The sequence below is a fragment of the Saccopteryx bilineata genome, chromosome 6, assembly GCF_036850765.1.
Source record: "Saccopteryx bilineata isolate mSacBil1 chromosome 6, mSacBil1_pri_phased_curated, whole genome shotgun sequence".
In the NCBI taxonomy this organism is placed as follows: Eukaryota; Metazoa; Chordata; class Mammalia; order Chiroptera; family Emballonuridae; genus Saccopteryx; species Saccopteryx bilineata.
The window spans coordinates 28,712,764-28,724,747 of NC_089495.1; the positions used below are offsets into that span (position 1 = coordinate 28,712,764).

Consider the following 11,984-nt stretch of genomic DNA (forward strand, 5'->3'; position numbering starts at 1 on the left):
TTAGATTAATTACTAAAAGGAATGAGGGAAGCCATTTACAGTGCGTTTGTAAGAGCAGTTCTAGACTGGGATATGAAAGGACAAAGGTTGGAAGTCCTGACAAAGTTGAAGAGTAGATGTACTCAGAGTAGGGGAATGAGAGAGAAAGAATGATAGAAAGTTGTGGACAGACAGTGATACACTGAAGCATAAGATTTTAGAAGTGAGACATACCAAGAAATTATAATGTCCAGTATGTGGCCATGAATGTGTGCTTTGGAGGTAAAAATCACTAGGTACTGAAAATCAAAGAAGTGTGTCCGGCTGTTGGAATTGTAAATAACATAGACACTGCAGGTACGTACGATGATGGGGGCACTAGAGTTTGAAAGAAAAGGTGTCCCAAGTGCCAATCACCTAAATAAACATGGGGGGCCATATGTGACACAGATGAGTCAAGAGGGAGGGTGAAAGGGCTGTAGAACACGAACCACAAAGGTGGTGAGGAGGAATGATGTTTCAGAAGCAGCATTGGGAAGAATAAAATGAATGATACTGATCTCCCCCCTCCCATCTCTCTCTCTCCTCTCTCTCTCTCTCTCTCGCTCTCTCTCTCTCTCTCTCTCTCTCTCAATGCCTGAGCTTCATCCCCTTCCCCTGACACTTCTGGAAAACCTGTGGATCATGGTAATTGGGAAAAAGTACAGCCCATCCTTGAGAGGACCTCAGAAAATGAGACTTCTGTTTTAAAGGGAGTATGTGATGATAGTAGGTCTTGTTTAGAATATTATAGAAGTTATAGGGGACTCAGTGGGAGAGATAAAAGTGGAAAGATTAGTCAGTAAAATAAAGTCAGTGTTGCAATAAGATTGGTGTTTAGGAAAGGAGAGGTGATTATTTGAGGCACCGATGAATAAACGCAGGCTGAAAGTCATGAATGTTCATTCTGTCTCAGGGTTCTGACAGGAGGACTGGTATATTAATTAATGTAACTCACATTTATCGAGGATTTGCTATGTGCCTGATACTGTGTGAGGCATCCTTGCTCCCTATATTCTTTCCATGCAGGTCCAGGCTCAGGGGGTTCTTTAAGACTCATCTACATTCACTATTTACTTGCCAGTCAAGGTTTCAAATACAAAATTTTCTTTTCTTCATTGACTAAACTACGTTCTATGAGAAAGTTGGTTAGATATGTATTAGGGTAAGCTTAAACCAGAATGGAAGTATTTGGAATTTTCATGTAATGGTCCAGTTTTTTGTTTTGTTTTGTTTTTTGTATTTTTCTGAAGCTGGAAACGGGGAGAGACAGTCAGACAGACTCCCGCATGCGCCCAACCGGGATCCACCCGGCATGCCCACCAGGGGGTGACGCTCTGCCCACGAGGGGGCGATGCTCTGCCCCTCTGGGGCATCGCTCTGTCGCAACCAGAACCACTCTAGTGCCTGGGGCAGAGGCAAAGGAGCCATCCCCAGCGCCCGGGCCATCTTTGCTCCAATGGAGCCTTGGCTGCGGGGAGGGGGGGGGGAAGAGAGAGACAGAGAGGAAGGAGAGAGGGAGGGGTGGAGAAGCAGATGGGTGCTTCTTCTGTGTGCCCTGGCAGGAAATCGAACCCGGGACTTCTGCACGCCAGGCCGATGCTCTACCACTGAGCCAACCGGCCAGGGCCTAATGATGGTCCAGTTTTGATAAAGCTTGGCTAAGTGCTCAGTATCGTGCCGGTTGAATTCATTGCTGTAGTGGATATTAAAAGGAAAGAACCTGGGATCAGAAAGGTCTTTAGAGATATATCAGTCCAAACTACAGCCCTATCCCTCTCCTATTAAAATAATGAGAAAAGCAAGGCACAGAGAAGGGATATGCCATGCATAAAGATGGTTAGAGTCAGAGGCAGGGTTAAAGCTAGTCTCCCAGATTCTAGTCTAGGACCTCTCCTATTGCACTGTGCCAGAGACACTTGTTATTCACAAAACAAAACAAACAACAACAATAATGAAACAAAGTAAAAAAGAAAGTCTCCTGACCCGCAAAATGACTGCCCTATTTTGGGCAATGCCTATAGCCATGCTGGCCCAGCTGCAGAGGCTCAGACTCATCTTTGCCTTTTCTTACAGGTTTGTGATCACCCGGCCAGCCAATGAATTTAAGCTGCTGCACTCAGATCTTGTGTTTTGTGCCATCCCTTTCAACATTTATTACAAAAACGATAGTCTTGCATATCAAGGTTCTTATGAAATTACAAATATAATGCCAGTGACACCAGAAGCACCTGCACACATAAATTGTCCTCCCACAATGGACCCAGTTGGCCAGAGGACAACACAGCCAATGAATATACCAGACTGTATTTTGAAGTCAAAAGCTATCTCCTTTAGTATTTCTAAGCAATCCATTTTGACTCAGAACGATGAACTCTCAGTCCAGACACATCAAGGTGAAACTGTGAGGGAAAATGGGAAAGAAGACATGAAGGAGCCCTCTATGGAGAGTGACAGTATGTATTCATTCTAGACCTGCTGACGGTCTCCACAACCTTCTAGCTCACTACTTACAAGGCATCTCCAGAGATGTCATCTTTGAACAGGGAAACTAAAAATGAAAGCATGTCATTTGCATTGCTTAGTGGTTGACAAGCAAGCAAAGGGGAAGAAGCAAAGGGCTGATCCAATCCTACTGATTCTGGCACGATAAATAAAGACATATCTTCTATAAAAAATGTCTCTGTAAGGAGAAGTAATTGTTCTGTGTCCTTTGAGAAGAAAACGTTAATCTGAGCTGCGTTAAAGCAGTCCTATAGCATGTCTGGTTTCCTCCAGTCAGAGAATATATGATAAGTGATCAAAACAGAAATAAAAAGGACTTAGACACAGGAGACAAGAAATAAAGAGCCCCCAAATCATGAAAGTTCCATTCTTTCCCTCAGACAGGCAAATAGCAAACTAATATATTATCATCTTCTCTTTTTTTTCTCATGCTTTTTCTTTCTTTATCACTCTCTGTAGGAGGTGAAAAAGACCATGTGGAGAGATGCCAGTTTGAACTGGAAACTGATTTATATAAAACTAAGACCTAAGTATATGCCTAGCACAAGAATAAATATTAAAGTATCTTGGGATGGGGTGCCAGTTTGAACTGGAAACTGATTTATATAAAACTAAGACCTAAGTATATGCTTAGCACAAGAATAAATATTAAAGTATCTTGGGATGGGGTGCCTAAGTCAAGTGAAGTAGATTGAAATATGTAACCTCCCAGAATCAAGAATAAAGAAATACAGCATAAAAATTATAAAACATTTCCCCATATTCCAAAAAGAACCAATCTACTGCTCTATAAAACCTCATCATCAATTATGTCATTTGATCTAGATATTAATCTGTTAACATAGGAAACAAAACATAGGAAACAAAAGTTAAGCATATCCAGGAAGCATTTACTCCCAACTGGTGATCCTATAATGAGGAGTTTCATAAACAATGTCTTCTTGGGTTATATAGACACCACATATGTAGAAGGGAAGAGGAAAGAATAAGAAACCATATTTCTCATAAATGGTTTTACATAATGTTTATTATGTCTTTGACTTTTTTTTTACAACATCTTTTCTGATTTGGTATTATTGCCTATATTTTACAAAGGAAGAAACTATGTCACAAATAGAGTTGCCAAATAAAGCATATCCAGTTAAATTTAAATTTCAGATAAACAACAAATTTTAGTATGACTGTGTCTTAATTATTGTATTGAATACTTAACTAATAAGTGATCAAATCATCATGTATCTGACTCTAGCACTTATACACATTATGCCTTCAAGAGTACAAATACAAGAAATAAAACAACAAAAAATTTTCATTTAAAGGAAATATATTGGTTAAGTTTAGGTTGTAATGAAATCAACTTAATCTATATAAAAAACAGTGATTGTAAGGAAAGTTGTCAGAGAGCAAAGAAATAATTTCTTTTTCTTTTCTAAGCTTACCTGTATTCTTCATCTTTTTCTTTACACATATAAATGGTAGAGTATACTTTCTGCAATTTTAAATTTATAAGTGGAATTATAGATGCATGAAATATTTAACTGCCCTGTCTCTGAATTTCAAATCCTAATTTCTAAAATAAAATATATAGTGGGGCCCTGGCCATTTGGCTCAGTGGTAGAGTGTCGGCCTGAAGTGCAGGAGTCCTGGGTTCAATTCCCGACCAGGGCACACAGGAGAAATGCCCATCTGCTTCTCCACCCCTCCCCCTCTCCTTCCTCTCTGTCTTTCTCTTCCCCTTCCGCAGCCGAGGCTCCATTGGAGCAAAGTTGGCCCGGGTGCTAAGGATGGCTCTATGGCCTCTGCCTCAGGTGCTAGAATGGCTCTGGTTACAACAGAGCAACGCCCCAGATGGGCAGAGCATCGTCCCCTGGTGGGCATGCCGGGTGGATCCCGGTCGGACGCATATGGGAGTCTGTCTGACTGCCTCCCCGTTTCCAACTTCAGGAAAAAAAAAAATATATATATATATATATATATATACACACATATATATATGTATATATATATATATAGTAGGCTCAGCTTTGACCACTTTATCCCACTATCAACGGCTGAGGAGCTGGATGCTCATGAATGGAAGACTTGTCCTTAGGGAAGGAAGGGATAATGGTCCATGTCCTAGAACGACATGCTGCTGACATCTACTGCAAAGACAATACCATTCTTTTCCCCCATTCCTTGGGCCATTTTATACACAGAGAAGCAGGTTTAGCAGAAACTAAATTCTTCTGAGAAAGTATGGAGGTGCCCTACATATACTCAAAACACAAAAATCCACTTCTGTATGCATATTGGCCAATCTGTTTAGCGTCTTAACCTTAGTTCTCCAGAGTTAAACCTCATTTCAACACAGCAGAGAAATTAGAATAAGAAATTCATTATTATTCAGTATTTTATTGAAATACATACCAGAACCATGACTAAAGAAATATTGAGGTATAGGCAACTATAGCCAGTGTGTGAGCTCTCACACTGCCAATATGGATAAATAAAATTGTCAGAGTACCCCTAGACTTCGCTGTCAAGTGATTCTTTAATTTCAGACCAAACTCATTACTTATAGATAGCAACATAGTAATACAAGTCACAACACTATATTGTTTGACAATATAGTGAATACAAAATTCATAAGGCTTGTTCAATTCATATTAATAGAAGAACTGATATGAAGACAAGAAAAAAACATGCAAGCAATTTCAGTTTGTAAACAATATGTAGACTAGGAATTTAAAAAAATTTTAATCTCTACTGATGAGAATATATCTGAAGAAGCCCAAAACACTAATTCAAAAGAATATATGCACCCCTGTATACATTACAGAGTTATATACAACAGCCAAGATTTGGAAGCAGCACAAGTGCCCATTATTAGATGAGTGGATAAAAAAGCTGCAGTATATTTACACAACAGAATACTACTTAGCCATAAAAAAAGAAGGAAATCTTACCTTTTGCAACAGCTTGGATGGACCTGGAGACTATTGTGCTAAGTGAAATAAGATAGCCAAAGAAAGACAAATACCATTCACCTATACTGTATATGTAGACTCTAATGAATAAAGAAAACTAACAAACAGAAACAGATACAGACTTATAGATACAGAAAACAGATTGACAGCTGTAAAGAGGAGGGAGTTCAGTGGCTGGTGAAAAAACTGAAGGGATTTAGCAAAAAAAAAATAATAAACCTCATAGACAACAGTATGATGATTTTAAGATGGAAAGGAAGTGGGGAGGTAGGAGAGAATAAAGTGGGGATAAATGGAGATAGAAGGAAACTTGACTTGAGGTGGTAAATACACAATACAATATACAGATGACGTATTACAGAATTGTACATCTGAAACCTATATGCTTCTATTAAGCACTTTCACCCCAGTAAGTTCAATAACTATAAAAAGAAAAAAAATTAAAGATGTTTTTTGATCCTATAACCCCTTGAAAATTGGATAAGAGCCAAATAATAATACTTTTTAAAACAGACAATAAGCCCATCAAAACTTAGAAATGAAATGAAATCATCTTTTTAAGTGAAAATCACCAGACAAATGAGACAAGAGGGTTAACATGACCCCAGATTTTGGATATTAAGACAACCTGGAAAAGACCATAAAATGAATACATTTAAAATGATGAAAAGTTTTAAAAGTATGATTACAAGTCATAACAGAGAATTTAATACTTTGAAAAAATGAGCAGGCAGAGTTTTAAAAAATCAAAACTTCTAGAAATAGTTGATTAAATTAAAATTTTAATGTGGAGGTTGAGAAATAAATACAGATAATCTGAAGAATTAACTTAACATGTAAAATGGAGAGATAAATACATGAAAAATATAAAAGATGTTAAGATATAGAGGAAAGAATGAAAAAGTTCAATATATCAATAATTCAATTTTCAGATGGGGAGATAATAGAGTAGATGTCCCCTCCAAAATAAGAAATATGAAAAAGGTGTGATTAAGTAAGATTATTGTAATATCATAGCATTGTTCAAGAATAAAGCAGAGTTAATAACTGGAGCACCTAAAAAAATAAAGAATAAAGTCTGAAGATAAAAGGAAGACCATACGACTTCTAAATCAATTGATAGAAACTAAGAAGTAAAGAAACAAAAAAAATAAAATTTAAAATTTTGAATCAATATAAGTCAATATTTTTTTAGAAAATCAAATTAAACTAATTGCATATAAAAAAGTAAAGGGTTAGTAATAAATATAGGTATATATTAAATAAATGTAAATGGATCAAATTTGTTAGGTTAAGGATTAAGATTTTCAGAATAGATTTTAAAAACAGATATATGCTATTTATATAAATTATAAAGCTTCATAAAATATGAAATGGAAGAAAAAGAGACATAGAAAAATAAAGACAAAAGTAGTGACCCTACTAGTATCAGATAAAGTATTCCTTAGAGCAGAAATTATATCTGAGAAAAATGATTTCATTTTATAACCATAACACTAATCTTCAGCTAGCAAACAATATGAGGTTTGAAACTTTATGCATATAACAGGCCTTAAAATATAGAAAACTAAAACTGACAAAATTACATTAAGAAATTGAGAAATCCACAATTATAGGGAAGAATTTTAACATAAATACTTTTGTCAGAAACTGAGGATAAAGCAGGAAAAGTTGGTACATAAATAAACTAGTATAAACTACATTGTTTTGACTAACTTGATTGAATAGAGATTAGATAGTATAAGGCAAGAGAGGCAGACCTGGGAAATTGATCTGGTGTTGTTGTGAGAGCCCAAAGAAACCACAAGGAGAATCAGATGAAGCAAACATAGCCTTTATTGTTTACATACAAACCAGTTACCAATAGTGGAAGGTCTGCAGAAGCTCTGCACTCTGTTGAGGGTAGTCATGGTTTTCATAGCTAAGCCCTGGGCAATAGCTCAAGTGAAACCCTTTGTCTACAGGCAGGCAAGCAAGCAAGTAAGCAAGCAAGCAAGCAAGCAGGGGTTGTTGGGGAAATGACCATGTCATTCTGTTCTGTTTCTCCTTGGTAATATCTCATGACACAGTTTCTTTGTCCTTAGTGAAACCTTAGCTACAGTGTTTTTACTCTCTCTTCCATAGCAGGCAGCCAGGAATTGTGCCCATGGCTGCAGGGACTGAGGAAGGAGAAGTGCCAGTGTCCAGCATTAGTGTTACACTGATGATAGATGATAGATGATAGATAGATAGATAGATAGATAGATAGATAGATAGATAGATAGATGATAGCTAACCTAACTAGCAGCAAGTGGACATTCTTTATCAGCACACATGTTATATTTTAATTTTTTATGAAGTTATCAAAAGCGATACTTTACCAACCACATTGCAATACAATTCAAAACTGGTAACAAATACCCAGACCTCAACAAATAAAATTTTTCAACACATTTGGAAATAAACAACAACACAAAAAAGTTCATCTATCATGGGTCAAATTTTAAACTTTGTAATGGGTATTACAAACTTTTGAGACCCAAATGACAATGAAAAGACTATTTATTAAATTTTGTAGCATTTCTTCAACAAATGGTGGTAAAATAAAACTGTATATACACATGCAAAAAGTGAAATAGACCTTTACCTTATATAGTATACAAAAAATTAACTCAAAATAGATTAAAGATTTAAATGTAAGTCTTAAAACAATAAAAATCTAGAAAAAAAGTAGAGGAAATACTTTATGACATTGGAATTGGTGATGATTTCTTAGCTATGTCCCTAAAAGAACATACAACAAAGGCAAAAATATATACTGTATTTCCCCATGTTTAAGATGCTCCATTGTATAAGACGCACCTTAATTTTGGGGCCCAAAATTTGAAAAATAAATGTATTACATAAAGTTATTGAGCTCAAGTTTTATTCATCATAAAATTCATACAACTTCTCATCATTGTCAAAACTCCCATCCATTAGCTTGTCCTCATCTGTGTCTGATGACGAATCACTGTCTTCATATATTGCCTTGTCCTCAGTTTCATCTATGGCAGTTGAAATGCCACAAACACTGTATAAGACACACCCACTTTTTAGACCCCAAATTTTTTGAAAAAGGGTGCATCTTATACATGAATAAATATGGTAAGTGGAACTACATCAAATTTAAAAACTTCACAGCAAAGGAAACAATCAACAGAGTGAAAAGGCAACCTACTGAATGAGAGAAAATATCTGTGAAGATCTTCTACAACTCAACAAATAACATAAAAAATTCCATTAGAAAATGAGCAAAGGACTTAAATGAACATTTGCAAATGGCTAAGAATCATAAAAAAAGACGAGTCACAAGTCATCAAGGAAATGCAAATCAAAATCAAAATACATACATACAATGACATATAATTCAGCCTTGAAAAAGAAGGAAATCTTTTTGTATGTTACAACATGGATGAACTGTGAGGACATTATGCTAACTCACAATTGTCAATTTTTCTCATCTCACGGCACACATAAACAAACATTACTAAATTTTGCGATACACCAAAAATATATTTATTGTTAATCTAACAAAAAAGTAGATATAATTTTGATTCGCTCACATTGGATGGCTATTGTTGTGTTGGCTGTTGTCATTATTTTATTTGACAGTCTAAGGGAAAAGAGGTCAGTGCCCCTGACAAAATAATCAGATATTACATGTTTTAGAAACACTTGAGGCAAACAACTGTGCCTGCCATGGCACCCTGGTTGAAAACATTGCTGAGTTAAAAGAAACAAGCCAGGCACAAAAGACAAAGGCTGAAGAGTCCACTTATATGAAGTATCTACAGTACTCAAATTCTTACAAACAGAAAAAACAATGGTGATTGCCAAAGGCCTGGGAGAAGGGAAAGTGAGTTATTCAATGAATATAGACTTTCAGTGTTGCAAGATGAAAAAAATTCTAGAGATCTGAGATCTGTTGTACAAAAATGTGCATATAGTTAACACATCTGTACAGTATACTTAAAAATGGTTAAGATGGTAAATTTTATGTTGTTTTGACCACAATAAAAACAAATGAGCTATACATATAAATCAGTACAAAGAAATGGAATCATAACTTTATATGCATATGTGGAATTAAATAAAAATTAATTAAAAGTTAATGAGATAATTGTTCAATTTAACAAATTAAAGAAATAATTGTAATAGAGAAAACTAACATAAACCTAAAGAGATTTCACATCACCCTTGGTATTTCCCAGTATAATCGTTGTAATCATCTGGAACAGGAAACCAGAACACAAATCCAGAGTCTATTTCTACTCAAAAACTCACCATTTGTTATTTTGAAAAATAGCAAAAATGCCCTCTATCAGATAAATTATTCAGGTATACATAAAATATGTAATATAGAACTCTTACATTACACATTTACATATACATGGGTCCTTGGGTTACAACAGTCTTGACATATGATGTTTCAAGTTTACAACACTCATAAAAACTTAAAAGAATTGAGATGTGAGTTTTACAGCTTATGCCATTAGCATCATACTTACGGACCATGTGGGTGAACTAGTTTGCGCTCTGTGAAAGAATACATAGTACAGTGTACAGTACAGTATATCTATATCTATGTCCTTTTCCTTTTTCTGTGACTTAGTTGTGTTTTTATGTTCTAGATTATGGCTTTACAACTATGTTAGGATATGTAAGTGACTTACTTAGGCTAGGATATGTTTTGACTTAACACCAAAGTTCATGTTACATCACTATTATAGATATGGACCTGTGTTATAACCTGAGGATCCCCTGTATATATCATCTATACATGCATACATATGCATATATAAATATGCACGCAGATAGGGTGGCTTCTGTAAAATTAAAAGATCTGGAGGTTTGGTTTTAATGAAAACTACCTCCTCCAACTTTTAACTATTTGATATGTTAACTTCTATTTAAGACCTATATTCCAAACACTTCTAATTAACTATAAAATCCTCAGGCTAAGTACCTTCAAACTGTAAAGAAGTTAAGGGAGGTTGGAGTTCAATGAAAGGTGGTGCACAGTTTCTTGGAGGAACAATAATTTACAGCTCAAAGCCAGGAGTTGCTTCTCCCAGGCCAAGAATTCAAAAAAGCCCAACCTCTGAAAGCCATCTGATTTGCTATTCTGGATTGGCGTGCTCAGGGAGTGCTGGGAAGTGAGGAGGAGACCAGGCAGGGGGCGGGATAGGCTGCTGGCAATGGGAGAGAGAACCGGGAAAAAAGGCCCTAACATTAATTAGGTTTGAAGGAACACTAAGTGAGTCCAGCTCCTGCATGCTGAGAAGAAAGAAACCTGAGCAGCTGATGCTAAATTCAGACTAAACTAACTGCAAGTCCCCTGGGGACAACACAAGGAAAACCCAATTGTCTCTGTCATTTATGATAATTATCAGAGAGACTGTTTCTGTAATTTTACTAGGGAGCCAATTAACAGATCCCCGAAGCGAAGCGAAGAGGGGATGTCCCAGCCCTCCTCTTGTTTTTGAAAAGGAAAAATAAGGCCGAATTTTTGCTACTGTCTCCGATTGTTAGATCACTTAGGACAACGCAGTGACTCCTCAGCTCTGGTGAAGGGTTGGAGTCAGCCCTTTCTCTGCCCTCCTGTACTCTGTTCTCCAGCAACTCAAATTAGCCTCCAGATAGCCCAGCAAGACTTGTTACTTTCTTTTCGAAGATATGGAAATACCGGCCATCTTTCACTCTTTCTTGTCTCCAAGAAAATATCTTTGCAGCATGTCATCTTGCAAGTGAGCGGGGAAAGGCTGCCTGCACTGAGAAGGCGGTATCTTAAGTTTATCACTCAATCCCACGCTTTCCCCTGACGCCACCCTTTCTCATGCCTTCCTGTCTGTCAGACTTCTTAACTAGTAGTTGTCTACGTTTCCTACTTTATTCCCACCTCTCTGAGCCAGTGGTGGGATTCAAACAACAACCGGTTCTCTGCCCTAATGACCATTCTAAGTATAAAAAAAAGATTTACCAAAAGGTAATTTATTATTTCATGCATTTAATACTTAAATAAGAACAATCAAAATAGGTACACAAAACTAGATTGTGTTATAAGAAAGAGTCTTAAAATATTAATGAAAAAATATTAAATAATACCTGACCAAAAAAAAAAAAATACAAGTTGTCACCCCCTGATTGTTTGGCACTTTTTCTCTTTACATTATATGTTTGTTTACTGAAGTAACGAACGTGAGGGAATTGAGATGTAGTATTTCATCAAAGGTATAATGAGTTTTATGAAATGAATCAGTAAATATTACAAGCATAGTTCTTTCAAATTTTTTTCACCTATGGATGGAATGAACAGTACTAGGGGTACTTAGAATACGCTGTTGCTCAGATGAACGTTAAAAAAGAGTAAGGAATGTAAATTTGTGATTTCAACATTGGGCAGCTGTCCAGGGGCCCAGCTTAGAGAGAATCCTTACTACAAGTGCTATTATAACAACTGGTTCTCTGAAC

At 36.3% G+C, this 11,984-nt stretch overlaps 1 protein-coding gene and 1 non-coding gene across 2 annotated transcripts in view; both read left to right on the top strand.

The window, feature by feature from the left end:
• Window positions 1-3,053, top strand: part of KCNU1 (potassium calcium-activated channel subfamily U member 1) — a 141,643-nt gene extending 138,590 nt beyond the window's left edge. The window contains exons 29-30 of the mRNA XM_066237500.1: window positions 2,095-2,474; window positions 2,983-3,053. Coding sequence (XP_066093597.1) covers window positions 2,095-2,474; window positions 2,983-3,053 — 451 coding nt within the window. The remainder of the gene's footprint in view (window positions 1-2,094; window positions 2,475-2,982) is intronic.
• Window positions 3,054-4,115: 1,062 nt separating this feature from the next.
• TRNAF-GAA (transfer RNA phenylalanine (anticodon GAA)) lies at window positions 4,116-4,191 on the top strand. Its single transcript has one exon. It is a non-coding gene; the product is annotated as a tRNA-Phe (tRNA).
• The last annotated feature ends 7,793 nt before the right edge of the window (window positions 4,192-11,984 follow it).